At 40.3% G+C, this 18,534-nt stretch overlaps 1 protein-coding gene across 2 annotated transcripts in view; it reads left to right on the plus strand.

Moving 5' to 3' along the window:
- PHLPP1 (PH domain and leucine rich repeat protein phosphatase 1) overlaps positions 1-18,534 on the plus strand; it is a 149,259-nt gene that overhangs the window by 87,298 nt on the left and 43,427 nt on the right. For both annotated transcript variants that reach the window (XM_026115630.2, XM_064506905.1), the window contains exon 4: positions 12,237-12,403. In XM_026115630.2, coding sequence (XP_025971415.2) covers positions 12,237-12,403 — 167 coding nt within the window. The remainder of the gene's footprint in view (positions 1-12,236; positions 12,404-18,534) is intronic.

Below are 18,534 nucleotides of genomic sequence, written 5' to 3' on the forward strand. Positions count from 1 at the left end.
GAGCAGTGTCCTTTCATCTCCAGAGGCTTTGACGCTGGATGAATGAAAGACAAATCTAGTGAGTGAGAAAAACAGTGTTAAACAATGAACTTCAGAAGTAAAGATAAACGGTCAGAAAGTCCCTCTGAATTACTGGCAGAATAAGCTTGTTCTGTGCCATGCTGTGCTTCTCTCTCTCTCTCTCTCTCTCTCTGGTTCACTCAAATGACTAACAGCATTGGGAAGATAGCCAGCATGAGAACATGTCCCCATGTAGTCATGTAGTTCCTTTTTTCTTATGTAAGAGGAGAAAGAAACTACATAGTTTAAAATGTGTTTAAAATGTGTTTTCAGACCCTCAGAACTGAGGAAAACTTGCTATGCTCGTTTTTGGTAAAATACACTTAACAGAAGAAATGAGGCTTAATTTTCCCTATTCCCCCCCCATGCTCTGTTCTTGTAGTACAAAAACTGAGGTTGAGCTTTATGGATTCATGGGTTTTGAGGACAGTACATTGCCACTTAAAGTTGGTTTTTTAATGTTTGGGTTTTCTATCCTTAGACTGAAAGACAGACACAGGCATGATTGTATGCAAGGCAGTTGTGTGGGAAGTACTGTGCAGTAACACTTTCTAGAGTAGAGAAACAGAGAAACTAGTAACGCTGCAGTAACTCAAATTTCCTCCAGCGGATGGTGTTCTTGTCCAAATGCTTAGATGTAAGATGAATTGTTCATGGTATACCTGAACAAATAAATGATAGAAAGTTTCAGCATCAGATGAGTAGTTCAGATAGAGTTCTCATACAGGAAAGAAATAACACTCTCTATAAAATAGTTTGCCTCAGATTTTGCAAACTTTGAAGCTACTCCAGTTCAAAGTAGTTGAAATACTCTTGCTAACCAAGAAAATACTATATAAGGTTTTGTAGCAAATTTAATATCCTAATAGCAAATCCTAATAGCAAATTCAGGATGGAAGGTGTTGTGGCTCTCCAACTTTGAACTTGTAGTTGCTTGTTATGAGCTTGGTCACATGTTCCTTACAGATTCTTTTTTAATGGTGGTAGGTTATATAATGCTTGCAGCTTTCTGAATTATTATGAATAATATCTAACTTTTTCTAAACCTTGTTGTTATGTAATAGCATTTGTTTTGAAACTAATATTCATGCAAACTCAGTAATGTTCAGTGATCGTTTTGTTTCTGCCATCCTTCGTGCTCTTGACATACGCTACTGAAAACAGTTTTCTGCTACTTACAAGTATAATGCAAGTTTTAATATAAATTTTAGCGCAGGAGGAGATCGCTGGTAAAATATTTCAGTAAAACTTCTCACTTCAGTTTTCAGCTATGAAAAATTTGTTGCGTCTGTCGTGTGTATACTTCTAAAGAGCTAGAAGATGATGTTATTTTAGCTTTTAAATAGCAAGCTTAATCTTGAAAGGAGACTTTGCAAAGAATGCTTTCTCTGCACTCTTTCTCCCCACAGAATATTGGTAATGACAACTTCTTCAGTAGCATTCCAGAATGAGATGAATCCCAGTGCATCACTTCTACAATAAATAAAAGTATGCTAGGCAAAAGATTTTAATACATGTTTGCAAGGACTTGGGCTCAGTTTAATTAAAAGTGAACATATCTTGTATAATCTGATTCATTCCCACAGTCAAATATATCTTAGACAAGACAGCTGCCAAGCACTGCCCTAATAGAGTTGTTAGAGGGGGATGGTGAATAGGATTTTGGTTTGGTTTTCTTGTATTTCTCTGTGTGCCTTGAGGTGAACAGTCATTTTCAGGACCGACTAGAATTATTGCACAAATGCTGGCCTAGATATCGAACTTGTTGGTGACATACTTATTTCAAATAGGTCAGTTTTAGATATGCTGATTTAGCCTCAAACAGAATATTTTTAAAAGCTGGAAATGTGATTTATTCGTTAAAATTGATAGTTTTCTACACCACCATGCTTTTTTTTCCTTTTAATTCTGAAATACTGGAGACCTAATTAAGGAAGCTCAAAAGGAGAACAACAACAACAAGTTTGGTCCTTTGTGATCTAATACATTTGTTCTCTCGCCAAACGCTGAAAATAAGCTTATGCAATCAGGGGGAGGGGGAGCAGAGGGGGAGAGAAAGGGATCTCTTTATGGCTTCACAGTATTTTATCTGTGTGAAGTTGGCACGATGGTGCTGGAGCTCGCACACCTACTTGCAGAGGGATACTGAACTGCCACCGCTGACTACTTGAGTGTAAGCTGCAGCAGGACAAAGAACAACAGGCAGTTGAGGGTGAAGAGACAGTGAAGAGGGCTTTCCTCATTTGCTACTTCCAAAATTGTGGAAAGGTGGATGATTTAAGAGAACTAAAGGCTACACCCTTAATGTAGCTGGAGAGAGAGGGGTTCTTATGTATAAGATGTAACTGAGTGGTGGATCTTGCTGTCATGAGGCTTATGTTTGGGATGTGATGGTGTGCTCCAGCTGTCTGACACTTCTAACAACCAGACTGAGTTTCACATTTTGGAATAGGTGAAATTGCTATGTAAGTGCTGGCCACTACATCACTAATGACATGTACAGTTTAGCTAGCATAATAAAAGGTTTATCAGTCCTCCATGCTTCAAGGCATACATTTAAAATGGGCCATCAATGCCTGTCTCAGAAATTAAGTACTGCATAGCTTAAATAGGGATGTATTCCAGAATTTTATCTTCTTGAAAGTAACGTGCATCATTGGGCACTTCGAGATGGGTTATCTGACCCCACAGCACTTCCCCCTTTTCTGGTTTGGAAGAGCAAGAACTGCGTTGACAGCTTGTCGCAATAATAATTTCCTGCTTTAATGTGCTCAGTTCAATGGGGCAGGTAGAGAAAAAGGTGATGAGACACAAGGACTAAATAATGCACGACTGCCTTGTGTATGCTCTCTGTGCATGGCCATACTATGTGTAGGTAGATACAGATGTACAGGCATACATCTGTGTGTGTGTACACACAGACACAGACACACAGAGACACACACACACACACACACACACACACACACACACACACAGAGGAAAATAAATAAGCCACTGTTCTTCATCGAACACTTCCCAGGCTGAATTGCACAGCTGTTAACTGTGATTTGCACAACTGTTAACTGTAGCGACAGCATGTTTAGAGGGGAATAAACTGTTGTGTGGGGCTTGAATGCCCAGGTGGGTTTACACCTACACACAAAAAAGAAAATTTTCCTATGTAAAATATGAGGAATTTCTAGAAGTGACTGTTGGTGGAAAAACTACCAAACTTCAGAGTTTTCTTCTGTATGCCTTTGTCTTCCCTTCCCTGTTTCAGTCACCTTTGCCTTGAGGTCTGCAGAGGAAAATGTGTATGGTGTTCTGGATAATCATAGTCCGCTATTAAAAAGAACAAACTGTGATGTAAGTGTACATTATATTTACAAAGTGCTACAGATAGCAACAGTATCATTTTTAAGGGTGATGGCCATGCTGCTGCACTGGTTTTATTCCTTTCTCATTAGAGCAGATCACTTTGTTTATGACTACTTGCATTGTTGAACTTGTGGAAAATAGTAACAAATTTAGTTTATACTGTACAATCAAGTAGTGCATGAGCCTCCGCAGCAGTGTGCTCCATCTTCCTTGAATTTGTGTAGAGACCTATCAGAAGAAGCAATACTGAACTTTTAAAGTTTCCTAGTTCTGACTAGCTGCCTCAATCATTCTTCCAGTTCTTTTTTAATACAGCAGTTTCAGGATTATGTTTGGAGAATATGCTGTGCAGTGTGAGTCTGAATAGTGTGAAGAAGAAGAAAGTGATGTATGCCTCTAACAAGACTTTATTTCTGCTGAGAAACAGACCAGGTGTGTTGCAGTGACTAACTTCTGATGTTTTCTCAGAACTTGTAGTCTTACTCTGCATGTTTGATCTCTGGGCCACTGTGTTGACGTGTGTTTTGGGGCCGGGTGGGAGGTCAGGGACATGCCAATCACTGAAAGGGTGACTGTGCACTAGCTGGTCTCGTTCTTGCATCAGTAGTGTTTGGAGGCTTGAAAATGAGTCCATGTGATAGTTTGAGCTAGAAATAAGTTTAGTATAATGCCGGCATAGGTGGCATCCTTTGAAAATAGCTTTCAATCAAATCCAAGGCTCTACAAAGACCTCGTTTTCTTTGAGAATGACAAATATCCAGGTTTCCTCAACTTCATGAAACTAAACATCATTAGGCTGTTTGTAACCATTGCTTCATCTTTCCTTCCCTAGTGAAGGAGAGAACCCTGAAAGGTTCTCTCATTTTTATTGTTTTTTGAGCTGGTCATTGCTTATGGGAAATTTGGTAACTTCAAATTTAGTAGGAGGAAACCATTTTTTCCTCTAATACCCCAAACAGACAATATTGAGATAATGCTTCTCTAAAAGTAGATCCCTAAAAATAAACCACAGCTTCCTTTTAGCAATGATTATAAGTACTCTAATAAATGATAACTCTAGTTGCCATACATAACTGGACTTCCTTTTTTGCACATTTGCAAAATCTTTAATGTTTGGTACCCCTTTGCCCTGCAATGATATCGGGCATTCTTGGTGTGGGTGGCTCCTTGTCAACTCAAGTCTGAGAACAGAAAAATGGGCAAAGCAAAGTTGAGGCCAGCTTTGTTTCTCTTTTGAGTATAACACTTGAAAGCGTTCCTCTTCCTCTCTCCCTGCAAAACTTGCTCTTGTGCCTTCGTTATTAGAGATTAGTTGAAATTTTGGAAATGAACCTCTGTCTTCTGTGTGTTTCTTTACACTATGTCTTCTAATAGTTCATTAGGGAAGCTTTGTACTTTAATTGAGCTGGCTAGTTGTCTATGTTTAAAATAATTCAGCTGACTACCAAGTGTGTAATTAGCAACTTAAAGCTTTTCTTTTAATTTCTGTTCTAGCCAAGCTATGGCTTCACTATTTTTTTTTCCCCTCACTGAAATTTAGTGAGTCTGTGGTCCTCGATTTGGACTTGCTGCCTTTAGCTAACCACAGAGTGGTTATTAAAGTGTTGCAGCCAAGAGTGAGAACACGAAAACTAGGTATTGCCCGCACATCTGGAATAGCTTTCAAGTAACGTCACTTGAAGCCTTGAAGTCGGGTTCTGATACTGAAGCTGAATTTGCGCAATTCTCCCATAAATACAGGACAGTATAACCATGGTTTACAGCTAAAAGCTCAGTGAGATGTTGCAGATGTTACCTTTTAAAATGCATTCATTTCCGGAGGGTCCCAAAGTGGTTTCAGTTATCTCTGGTGGTAGAGGGGTGGGAGTGAGCAGGGAAATGTAACTTTGCTCTTAACGCAGCTCAAGGGAACTAGGTGTCTGTGTTAAGGAGATCCTGTGAGACTATAGGTAGTTGCAAGGACTGATATATTGCATGGTACTTCAATACATATAAGCTGATAACTGATTCAGTCTTGACATTGAATAGCTGTAACACTGAGAGCCTTTCCAACCAAAGTCTAGCAGAGAGGAAAAAAAGGAGAGGCAGTACTAGCAAAAACTAATTCTAGGGAGGTTTGGTCTCCTTAGGCTCTTTCTGTAGTCAGTGGAGAGAGAGGAGGGTCTCTGGGGAGAAGAGGGAATCAGTGCTGGAGCACAGCTTTAGGCCCCAGGCCAGTGGAGCTATATTCGTTGTTTGTATTGTAGAATACATGGGTCAGAAGGCCTTTCTGAGTTGCCGTGAAATAACGGCATGGCAAGAGTTTCTCGTTGCAGGATTAATCTATGTAATGCAGAGCGTGCTGCTGTGTGGGAGAACCTGGGTCAGAAATTGGGGACCTAGCAGTACTTTTTCTTTTCCCTTTTTTCTTAAAAAAAAAAAAAAAAAAAAAAAGGCCTCCCCTCATGGGACTGGGGAGACTCAGGCAAGGAAGAGCTTATTGAGGGACTGATAGTCTAATTGGCAAGAGTCCGAAATCTGTAGCAAACACTGAAACAAAATCTTTGCTGGAGGGCTGCTCATTGTAAAGTGTGCTTACTGGCAGTACAGCTGTTCCTTCTCTTAAATATTAAGTGTTCCAGAAGTTATATGAGAAAACGAGGTATTTCTCAATTTTTGAGAGACTGTCACCTGTTTGGCAACATTTACTGGAGCGGATGACAGACTAATTATTTTCAGTCAAGCTTTTTCAAGGATGTTACCTGCTCCCACAAAATGGAGTTTCACATGCCAGGATTATAAGTAGCTTAATGCTACAGCTAATTGCTGCCCCTTAACTCAGAGTTGCATCTTAAGGCTTATCCTTGCAGGGATCTTATCAGTGTGAACATCCTGAGGCGACTACCACCAAGGTAATGATATTGAGACCACTCCCTGTATGATATCAGTTGTCATACTGGTATTGCTATCTGGTCTCTAAAAGATGAGCACCCCTCCTTGTGAGGGAGCAAAGAATACTCTTATTCTGGACTAACTTCTTCGGAATAGTTCCAAACATTTCCAGGTGATAGATGACCAATGTCATCTTTTTGACAAATTCTTACTTTCAAGATTTTGACGCTAAGAATGGGAAGCTGACTTGCATAACTATGGAAATTTCTTTTAGACTTTGACCACAAGAGGCAAAGGGTGTGTAACTCCTGCTTCTTTATCTTTGCATATTTCTGTACCCCTGCCCCATTCGTTACTACTCCTATCCGTTACATTGCTATAGCTCTGCATAAAAGCCAAAAGTGAAAATGAGCTGTTTCTACAAGCTACGTACATCTCTGGGCAGAGCTAAAGAGAGGAGAGCAAGGGCGAGTTAAGTAATTTTTGTATCGCCTAATCACATAGCTATGAGGTTTTTTTATTGGAATTTTTTGGCTGCATAATTGTGTAACCTGTCAAGTCTCGCATTCAGAGAAAAACAGGATGAGAAGTGTGCACCCCGAGAAGGGTGTCACACCAGCATGTGCTATTGCCTTTTATCTCAGTAGGCAATTACTGCTCTTACCTGTTTGATTGCCTGTTGGTTTTGCGAATTTGCCTGACATGTTTTCGAGTCTCTGCCAAGCTTTATTTTCTCTTTTCGAGACCCTTAGCTTGAGTTGATATGCATTTAATAGAAAGTTTAAAAGAGAATAAAAAGGAGAGAGGAGAAAAACTGTTAGCTTTTCACCCTTCGGACTGCACCCGTTTTAGAAGTTTTCATTTTAAAATGAAAATACACTACTGCTTTAAAGCAACAAAAATAAAACATTTGTTTTATTTCTCTTTCCCCCCCCCCCTTTCATTAAGGCTTTTGGCATTAGCTTGTTTACCCACCTAAATGTTTTCTGAGTCAGGTTTTGGAGGGGATTAGGGCTCAGACCTGTTGCCTTGCTGTGAAATTGGAGCCAGTGGGCTGCACTGCTATATGGGGCTTTAGTGTTTGTATAGAAAGGAAGCAAGGTTAGTTTTGAGGAGGGCTTGTTTGCTCTAAGTGCTTAGCTTAGATGTTTCAAGTGTTCCGGATCACTGTTTAGTTGAGCCTTGTGCCTGCATTGAAGGGCGTGATGATTACCACCCTGTTTAAAAACAAATTCTAAAGAAGGAGCAAAATTATAATACTTTCTTATTAGCATTTCTGCAGCAGGTGTAATTTAACATCATCAGTTCAGTTCAAACAGACTGAGAATTTGGCTGCCTTTACATTGTGGGCTGCTTTGTTATTTTAATTGTCTTCTGCTGAAGTCTGAAATAGTAATCTCTTATCTGAATAGAGCTATAGGGGGAAGGGGATGAGGGTAAACAGGAAGAAGACATAATTACATTGGTTTAAATTCACACCACAGGTCATACGGAAAGATGTTCTTGTGTAAACAAGGCCTGTGTTTGTCCATACAGCTGGGCTCAGCTGTGTCCATTGCTGACATCCATTGTCAGCAACAGATCATTTTTGTAGCATAGCCAAGGCTTTGAAACAAAGGCAGTCAGCAGTCTTGCAGCATAGCTCTGTGACAGAGGTGGTATTATACTGTTGAAGAAAACAAAGTGCTCTGTTGCAAGAAGAGGCAAGAATATCTATTGATATAAAATTTTTCCTGAATTTTTATTGCCAGCTGCTAAAGACTTACGGTGAACCCATACCATGTTTTAACTGGTCTCGAAATACTATTTCCTTTAAATTAAAAAAAAATATAGGTTTTTCCTCCAGAATTTTTTTACAACACCACTGGCCTTTCTGAATCCTTGTTTATACTTTCAAGGATTATCATGGGACAAATAATGTCTAAAAATGAGTTTTCATATTTGGGAGAGTCTTAATTCTTTTTTAAGTGTGCCGATCTTAGGTGGGGAATAACAGAACTTTTACTGCCTGAGGGAGGGAGGGAGAGTCTCTGGCACTACTACTTGCAGTGGTGTTTGCAGAGTAAAGCTGCATTTTATTGCTGTTGGGGAAGAATTAAAAGCATAGTGACAGCTTTTTGATATTTGCAGTGGGAAGATACAGGACCTTTTGTAGTACACTTGCTGTAGTTGTATACCACTTAGAAACTGCACTTCAGTATGCTGTACTCAAACACACAAAAAAAATTGAAATAATGTAGGCCTGGGTTGCATAACTGAGGTTCCTACATGAACTGATAGAAGTCTTCCATTGGACTTTGCTGTTTTGACACATAAAATTGTATTTGGCCTTATCATGTTCTACTTCTCTAATATTGCAGTGGGAAACTTAGCAATAAGATAAATGACATAATTTTTAAAAATCATATTCAGGAAATGGAGCATAGCCAAGCATTTTGTCTTGTTCCTTTGTTCCTTCGGCTTTAAAAACCCCAAATGAAAACTAGTACTTCAAAAGTACGTATTTGCAATGGGTTAGAGCAACACTGTTGTGAAACTGTTGTGAGTCTTGCAACTCTGGCAAAGCCAGGCTTTGGCTATACAACAACACATACTCTGTGTAGCTACAGTATCTGAGATGGTATCACACACCATCTTCCAAGGGTGTCATTCCCCCAGCCATTTTCCCCATTTTATTAATATAGAAAATGCAGCAGGGATTTTGTGCAAGAACAGATATTAAGGATGTGTTCAGTGTAGAATATGACTAGAGGACATTCCAGAGAGACTGGAGGTCTTGCAGTTGCAGTTCTTATGTGTGTATGTACACGTACACACACACATATAAAAATAAAGCAGAAATGTTAAGTTTTCCAAGAGGGGGAAAGGGTACAATGAGTTTGGTGCTTGTTTCATGTATATCTAAGAAGTGTTTCCCTCAGGTCTGTCTAGCATTGCTGCCCACACTGACTCTTCACTATTCTTGTTGAAACACAGGTCTGTTGAACCCAGCCCAGAAAATTTGTTGGGGTATTTACTTACAGTGGAATGTCTTAATTTTTCACTTCCAGTGGCAGTCCTACTTCCCCAGATACGTCCTTTCCTCAGGACTTTTTTTATTCTTTGAGTGTCAGAGGTCTTCTAATCACATCCATTATGAGCCTGTCTCTGTGGTGGTTCCCTACAGTGAGTCCAGGAAACCCAATGCTTTATCAAAAGCTGTATCATGTTTTAGAAAAATGCTTTGCTCCTAATAAACAATAGCAAATGAAGAAATAAGCAGATATGCAGTTCTTACTGCGTTAAGATCAACTGAAATGCAAGATTGACGTATCCTTTCACTGCTCAATTTGTGAACAATATCATTTGAGTTCTAATACTTAGCTTCAAAACAACTGATGAAAGTTTCTGGTGAACCAAAGAAGGTATTGTTAAGATGTTGTTCTTTTCTCCCTTCTTTGTTCTTCATCTTTGTCCCTCTGTTCTCTAGGAATTTGATACAGAACAGTACTGAGCAATGAAAAGAGAAAAGGCTTGATCTCCACCCATGAGAGTAATTGCATTTGGTTATATGAATGTTTCCTGTAAGGATGCAGAAACTAATTGTTAGAGTACTGCTTTGCTGACAGGAAAAAAAAAAAAAAAGATTTCAATAAAATTATAGTTGGCTCCAGAACTAACCCTTTTTAAAATATATGGTTTTAACCTCTTACAGTTCTCTCTGTGGTAGAGGCATCATTAAATATCTGTCAATTGCGTAAAAATCTTAATGAAATTCTTCATGTAACAAAGTGATTCTTTTTAAAAAAATACCATGACACACAACCTGTAAAAAGAAAATTACCATTAACTTTTTTTTTTTTTTTTACAGGGCTTGATGATTTTGAGAAAGGATCTCCATCCTTTTTTTGAAACCAGAATAAAATTTGAATTAGTTAGCTGCTTGATCATGTTTTACACTCAGATTTATCAATTCTAGTACTTTAAATATTTTGGGGTGACATGCAGTGTTAAGCACTGCTGGGTTGCTTATTACTATTTGAATTGCATTCCAAGCAAGGAGTTGAACAATATATGTAAGCATTACACCTGAAATTACGTGTTCTTCTTTTTTAATTTAACAAGTGTCAACTCTTTCATCCATTATGTTTCCTGTGTGATAGGAAATGTATCATATCGGGCAGGTCCTGGCACTGTGAATGGACTGATTACCTGGCTTTCGGGAAAGGGCTGCCCAGAATAGCCCCTGAACGGTTTTTGTCTAGTGCTACAAGGGAAAGAAAAACAGTGGCAACAGTAACAAAAGGAGTGAACTAATTGAGTAACCAAAATTGGAGCTTTTCAATGGCTGGGGGAGGGCAGGTTTATTAACGGTCACATTAGAGAAAAACACTGCACCGCCTGTTCCTCTTGAAGCTTATGGCTGCGTGTTTACAAAAGAGACCACTTATCCTAAGGCCTGCGTAGCTTGCACTGGAAGGGGAGAAAAGGGGAGAGGAGAGGGGGGAAAAAAAGTCCTTGGTCTTCCATGCAGCGTCAAGCTACGTGGCTTATGCCAGCAAAAAATGATCTGGCTCCATGTTCAGGGTACCCTATGAACAGGGCCATATTTCTGCCTGCAAGATTAGGTGATACCTCCTTCACTGGAGTACAGAAGCTCTCACAAACCGTCACTGTGCGCTGGTGTGGGTTTTTCTCCTTTCTCCCGTGGATGTGCTGTTTGTGTTTGCTGAATCTTAGCACAGGAGGCCACTAACCATGCCAGTGACCAAATAGAGTGATCCTTTCTGTGGCAGGGAGCAGCTGCCAGATCCTGCAACCGTCCGCGTAGTGCTTGTGCTGCCCCGCAAGCCTGTGAGGGGGGCGCAGCTCTTTGCTTCTCCTCCCGTGAGCTAGGCTCCGAAACACCTCTCCTCCTTCTGCAAAGCTGGTGTCCGACCCTTCCTCCTTGCCTCCTCTCCTCGCTGCGTTACATTGCACCATGATCATGCTTTTGTACTGTAGGTATCTCCGTGCCTTTTTAAGTAAGATCTCATGAAAGCATTGGTTTTTTTTAATAGTGTTGGATAGAAAATGTAAGGAACCATTCTGCCTCACAGTGTTTTTGTAAAAAAAAAAAATAAGTAATGATAATAAAGGGCAGCAGGATGTAGATGCCTACTCCCTCAGCACTGTCTTAGAGATTCGGCAAGGAACAGAGCTGCTGTTACTTGAATTTGTTGCCTACATGCCTTTGTGAAATGAAATGCCTATATGTAATGCTAGAGAGTCTAATTGCTTCAGCCACTGTAGACTGTATTTGTCTCATCTCCTACGTTCTGCAGAACAGAGTTAAGCCCCCAAATCTGAGTTTTGTTTTTGTCGCATTACTGGTTATTCTTGGCCAGCTTTCTAATTCATGGTGAGAAGAACTGAATGCTTAATGCTTTGCTTCTGCTCAAGTGCCCCCCTTACCCCCTCCACCCCCCAAGATATAAATGGAATAACTTTTCATTTGCCATTTAATGTCTTTTGATCCTTGAAACTGGGCTAGGGTGATGACTCACCTCCACTTGCTTTTGCCTTGGTCTATTTACCAGTCATGCAGCAACACAGAGGACTTCAGCTCTGCCTTCTTGTTGCTGTTGCTTACCAACAGAAAGGTTTTAGTCAAATGCCATATCTTTTTTTCTGCTCATACAGTATCGCATAACTTAATTGATGAGAATGAATTCATTTCACAAATTAGATTGACAAACCTGTGCCTTTTTCTCCCTGCTGGCCATCAGTGGACCTAGTTTTAGCACAGAGCAAAAGAAGAGGTCATGTAATAACTTGCAGCAGTGGTGTAAACCATGTTGGATCAGCTTCACATGCTGATGCTGACTTCTGCTGTGATTAAGAAAAGTTTTATCTTGTGCTAGTAGGGGTGAAATAAATGTTTTTCTTTTTTCCACTATTAACATATTGGTTTACTTGATTTCTAGGTTGCATCACAGCGTATAAGCTCAGTGGATCTTTCATGCTGCAGCCTGGAGCATCTGCCTGCCAACCTGTTTTATAGCCAAGACCTCACTCATCTCAATTTGAAGCAGAACTTTCTGAGGCTGAACCCTAGCCCATCCACAAGTAGAGTGCTTAGTGAATTGCAAAGGTAAAGTCATATGGGTTTAGTTCTTGTCTTCTGTTCTTCCTCTACAGCCTTGTTTCTAGGGACCTTTGATCTGCAGGAACTTTCTAAAAGTAATGCTAGTTTAAAACTTAATATGTCCTCTTGTGGAGGAATGACCAGGCTGTTACACTTTTCAGAAATGAGTTAACGTGTGCTAGAAACAGACTGGTATTTGTCTGTCTTCTAAATAGAAGACTATTTTCAATCCAAAGTGCAGTTTTCAAAATGCGTTGTTTTTCGCCTAAACACTGAAGCCAGACCGTGTTTCTTCAGTGTTACTCACGTGGGAATATGAATTTGTTTGTGAGCTGCCCATCAAAGGGATGAATTCTAGGTAGGAGGAATACTGTGTGGGACTTCACTTAGGAGTTTTTCTTTACCCTCAAACAAAGAAAGCCTTCAATTAATGAATTCTGCCTGATATCTATTTCCTTCTCTAACCCACCCTCACTCCTCTTTCCTAGTAACTGTGACCTTCCAGTTTCTCTCTGATCTTGATTATTATGTGGTTGTTTTTTTCACTGCAGTCTCTTCTCATCCAAGAATGTAGCAAATGGATAGATAGTGGCAGTATCAGTGATCTGAATGATTTAACGTGTGTGTCCCAGAACTATGGAATCAGCAGGCTTTTTGTATTCAGAAAGACAAATATTTCCATACTGAATATGAAACTGTGATTTTAATTTCAGTGATAACCGAATTGCAGCGTACCTCTAGATTTTATTTGTAAGTGAAATTTTAGCAGAAGTTTGGTGATGAGCATGGGCAAATAATGAATTTTTTTATTTTAATTATTTTTCCTTTTTTAACTCTCAGAAAATGTTTAGGAGATTGTTATATTTTGTCCATGTACATACAGTTGATTCTGGGTGGGGTTAGAAAGCATTTTAAAATAGTATGATGGGCCACATTCATTGTCTGTTTAATGTTCTCCTGGTGATGCACTGGTAGGAACTGCTAAAGAGCCATGCTGAGCCAGCAATAGTAAGTGCTTAAAATTTTCCTTGCTAGTCTGGGCCTGAATGTGTGATAGCGAAAGAGTTCAATTCACCAAATGAAACTTTCCCTTCTTTTTCTGGAGAAGTGGCGTATACCTGAAGTGGTGTCAAACAGATAAGTCTCTTGTTCTTCTGAGAACTGGTGCTACTCTGCCAGGGAATGATAGTCTGCTCTGCTTACATTGCTTTGAGCTTGCTAAAAAGTCACCGAAGGTCTGTGAGCCTGGAGCAGGACAATGAATGATTAGGAAGGTTACAAGGCACAGTGCCATGGATCAGGGCAGTGTCTTCTCTCCACCTGCCCTGTAGTTCTGTCCTTCCCTTTGCCTGGCCTCTGAGGCTGCTGCCGGTGTCTTCCAGCCTTGTCTCTGACCAGCGTGGGTGGCCTCACCCCGGGCCCTGAGTGGCTGGCAGCTGCTGGTGTTCCCACAGCCCTGCCAGTGGAAAGGACCGTCCAAGGTAATGGACACTACTGCAGGGTGGGAAGAGCAGCGTCCCAGCTCTTTCCTCCCAGCAGCGGCAAAAGCAGCAAGCTTGCCTCTCTGCAGCATGCTCCCAAGTCATGCGCTTTACTGTCCTAAGCAGCACAGTTCTAGCTTCTCATCTTTAGGGTGAGAAAGCTGAGTTTTACTTGTGCTGCCAGCTTGACTGCTACTATAGATCTCACTTAGCAGTAGCAGGTAAATACACAAATATCTAGCAAAAGGGGAACACTGTCTTTTTGAAATTATTGGTGAATGCCAATGTGAAAGCATGCACAAATTAAGGGAAAGGTGGTCATTTCTGGGGACACAAGTTGTTAGTTGGCTGATTTTATTTATTTATTTTTTAATCCAATTTAATAAAACCGTTTTCAGATATCTTGGGGTTTACAGGAGGTAGAATGTACCTGGATAAACAGGAAGTCTTGTGGTGTGTTTTTTGTTTGGGTTTTTTTTTTTTCATTCTTGTTCAGTTGAACCACTGCAAAGCAGGCATAACATCTCTGCCATTCTGATTTGGTACTGTTGGATTTTATACTAAATTCTCAATAGCAAATGCAGCTGCATTCGGGGCACAGCACCAGTGAAGCAAGCCCAGAAGTACTTAAGACTCCAAAATAACATCGTGCTTGGATGTTTTGAACAAAATGCATTGAGAATTTTATATACCTACCCTTCTTGGTTCAATTTTTCATCAAATCTGGTTAGCAAGGTAGTCCAGGAAAATTTGTCTTCTGCAGCAGCTTTTGGTGCTAGCTGTTCCTTTTAATAAATCACTTCTAGGTGGTCATTTAGTAAATGCTCATGACTGCTGGATTTCAAAACAAAAGGTATGTCAAAGGCAGAAGAAAATAGCAGCTTTTCTGTTACCCACTGACTGCTTGGACCTGAAGGATTTCTGTTTTCCCTGAAAGAGGTCATCTGGTTGTTGAGTATTAGAAATTGATGGCATGTTTCATGATAGTATCCCCATATGGTGGCAATTTGCCTTAAAGCCCTTGCTATTTTGGTTACATTCTACTGCAGACGGAGAGATTGAAGACACTTGTAGTCTAAAGTTGTCACAAATTTTATCTCCCATCTTTTAAAGTTGGTTGGTAGATTTTTAATCATAAAGGTGAGGTTTACATATATATTGTGTTCCTAAACTCTTCTCCTCTTTTCCTCTTGTCCTTAATTTACAATGAAACTTCATAACTGTTGTTCTGAAGTGCAAACAAATATTGAGGTTTAATAGTTTTGCAGAGTGCTATCACTTGAAAAAGCAGTGAATGAACCGTGGTCACTGTTGCTCTGTCTTGTTGGGCTAAGCACATTTTATATTTCTATATAACTGTTTCAGTCAGTACTGTTAGAAAAAAACCCTCTTTGCATCAAGAATGATGTTTGTTTGTTAATTATTGTGGCGGACGGATGAATGAATTTTTTGCCTTAAACCTTTCTTGGTGCATGGGGTGCAGGCAGGCCACAACCCCAAACAAGCCATCTGTCCCTGGCAGAAACAGGACTGGGCTGCTGCGACCCCCAAGATGGTCTACCTGCGACACCCGGGACACACCGAGCCTGCACTGAAGGAGACCACAATCGGGCAGAGACTTTGGGATCTGGACTGTAAATTATTGTCCGTTTTTAGCACAACTTCTATAAAACCTGCTTGGCATGAGTGGCTAAATTTGCTGAAGCCTTAGGCCGCACTCCCTAGTACAGTGAGAAAGGGCCCCAGAGCTGGTGCAGGCGGGAATGATAAGGGAGTTACCAGCAATTTGCATTCCTGTGCACTGCTGAAACAGTGCTAATTGCTGGAGTTATCACCTTCTTTGTCAGGACCTTGAGAGCTAATGGCTGGACCCAAGAATGGAGACACACCTGTCAGCAGAAACGGCAACAGTAAACGGCCTACCTAGGGACAGTGATGAGACCCAATAAGGAGCAGGAGACCCCAGACCCAAATATTACTATTGGTCTGAACTACTACATGAGGGGTGGGAAAACTTAATTTGAAAAAGCTATAATTGCCGAGGGATTTCTTTGTTTAGTCGCTCTCTCTGGGCCCTCGCCGGAGGCACCCAGTTTGAGCTGTGATTCGAACGGAGTCAGCGGAACATCATCGGCCTCGGAGTGGTGGTAGCTGGCTTCCTCTCTCCTTTTCCAACTTTCTCTGTCTTTTCCCCTTACCCTTGTTCTGTTCCCCTCTTCCCTTCGCCTCCCCTTCGCTTTTCCCCCACCTTTTCTCTCCACTTCGTGGAAAATAAAGTTAAAAGGTTGTATGATATTTGACCAGATTTAGCGTCTTAATCTCGTCCTTGGGATCGTAACGAAACCCTCCCGATATTGGATCGGGACAATTATTGAAAATAGAGTCAATGAATAGTAAATTGTGAATACATGGGTATTTAATGTAAGCATATCACAAAGTGCAGGGCTGATAAGATTGGCAAGCATCATTTTGTTCATTGTTAACATAAACTTCTTGTGTCTTATCACCCATCTTTTTTATCTAAAGATCAAGTTATTTTTCTGCCTGTGGTTGTTAATTATTAACAGTGATGATATGGATTTTTATCTTAAGATCAGTTGATACCTTTTTTCTCCCCAGAGCCCCTTTTAGAAATCATCTAAATCATCATGTATTCTGTAGGGTATGAAAAAGCAAGAGGACTTTGTGAGAGATGTTGGTGCGAGTGTTTATGAGATCGTTTGCTACTTTCAACTGCAGGACAAATGTTTTGTGTGTTTTGTGTGTTTTGTGTGTTTTGTTTTGAATCTGAGAACACATAATTTGGGGATCCTCAAGCTAAGCCCTCCTTAGGTGGGATGAGCAGGAATGTTAATGACCTGACCAGTGTGAACCGAGCAGACAGGCTGGCTGGAAGTCGGGGCCAGACATAGTCTGATCCTAGCTTGTCCCTAGGGATTGAGCAGGAGCAGAGATTAAAGTCTCCGATCTGCTGATTGACTGGTCTCAAGGTGTAATGAAATGCTGCTTGAAATTATTGCTATTGGTGCATATATATGAAACTGAGGCTAGTGAATAAAGTCAGCTGGATTAATGACATGACAAATATACATCTTCCCCCTTGCCAGGCCCCAAATGGCATTGCCAGTAGATGCCCTGGAGAAGGACAACTGAGCCCAGCTGCTCCTGGCCCCGTGTTTCAGTGAAACCTGTGCCCTTCGTGTTTCTTGTAATTCCCATATTCGAAGATGATCCGAGTTTCCTCCCTTTCTTGGCTTGGCTTTTTTCAAAGGATGGTCTCCTAGAAAAGAATTTGCTTTCAGAGGGGCGCAGTTATTTAAACGCATTCGCTAAAGTGGGGAGCGTGCTGCCATGAGGAATGGAGTGCCACTGCGTGCTCCATGGAGCAGGGAGGTGTTGGAAGGGATCTCTCGCTCTCTGATGGTTTAAGAGCCGGGGACTTTTTATGCTTGTTTGGCCTCTTTTGAATGAAGCCAAAGACTGAAACATAGACATCTAAGCAGAACAGCAAGACAGAGCAGTTGGCATGATATTAGCAACCGGAGATAGGCTGGTAACAAAAAACTCCCTCCAGTGTTTGCTGTATTCCGGTGCTCAGTTGGTTCCCTCAGCTCTGTAGCCTCAGAATATTTTTTGCCATTTATTATACTAAAGACGACACTTTTGGTATGTTGCTTATGCAGATTTACTGCTTTGTTTTATTCAGCTTGTAAAGACATTTGAAGGAGGTGTTGCTGTTTTTCTTGATGCATCTTTCAGGATCTGCGTGATCAGTCAGTCTTCTGCATAGCATGTGTTTAGCTTTTAGAAATCAAGAAAGTACCTCTAATATGAATACCCTACAAAACTTAGGGTGTTGTTTAAAATTTTCAGAATCAGGAGATGGTATAAATGAATAAATAGGGCATATTGCAAAATTACTTTAAAGTCTGAAACATGTTGAATTTTCCAGTTCAGACAATCTGAAACAGTGAACTCCTTGATAGTGTTAGGAAAAAAAAAATAGATGGCACTAAGAAGTGTGCCATAGAAAACAACTTTTAAAAATAATGTAGTCTAAATATAGAAGTTGCTGTGCTTAATTGGATTCAGTTTAGTGGAACTATTAAACTAAATACAGCAGTAACTCTTGCAAATACCACTTTAAACAGCAGTGAATATATTTATGGAATCCAGTTTTTATGTATCAGCCTACTCTGATTTATTTCTCTATAGCTTTTTGATATGGCTTCCAAAGTGAGTGTTTTCTTTTCATGTTTTTACATGTATATTTAGTAACAGTATGTAATAGCTTCATTGGACAGCATTTCTGTTCTTGGTGATGCAGTGGCTGTTGCTTTTGCTTGTTAACAAATAGACACCCAGTGTGAAGAAAAAGCTAACTTGTTTTGTCTTAGCCAGGAAGATTTGGAGATTATCAACAGAGAGCCTCTTGCATGAAGAATTTGGTACAGATTGACAGTACATTAAAGGCTGGCCTGGTAACTGTTTCTACTCTGCAAAAAAGCACACACATTCAGCTTTAGAAAGAAATGTTTCTGAACAGTCTATCATAACTTTTGAGTTGGTAACCTACCCCTAGCTTATGCTTTCTGCATTTTAAATATGTTTCCAATACAGAGGAGGAGAATAAATTTTCATTTTTCTTTTAGAAAT

The sequence above is a fragment of the Dromaius novaehollandiae genome, chromosome 2, assembly GCF_036370855.1.
Source record: "Dromaius novaehollandiae isolate bDroNov1 chromosome 2, bDroNov1.hap1, whole genome shotgun sequence".
Classification (NCBI taxonomy): domain Eukaryota; kingdom Metazoa; phylum Chordata; class Aves; order Casuariiformes; family Dromaiidae; genus Dromaius; species Dromaius novaehollandiae.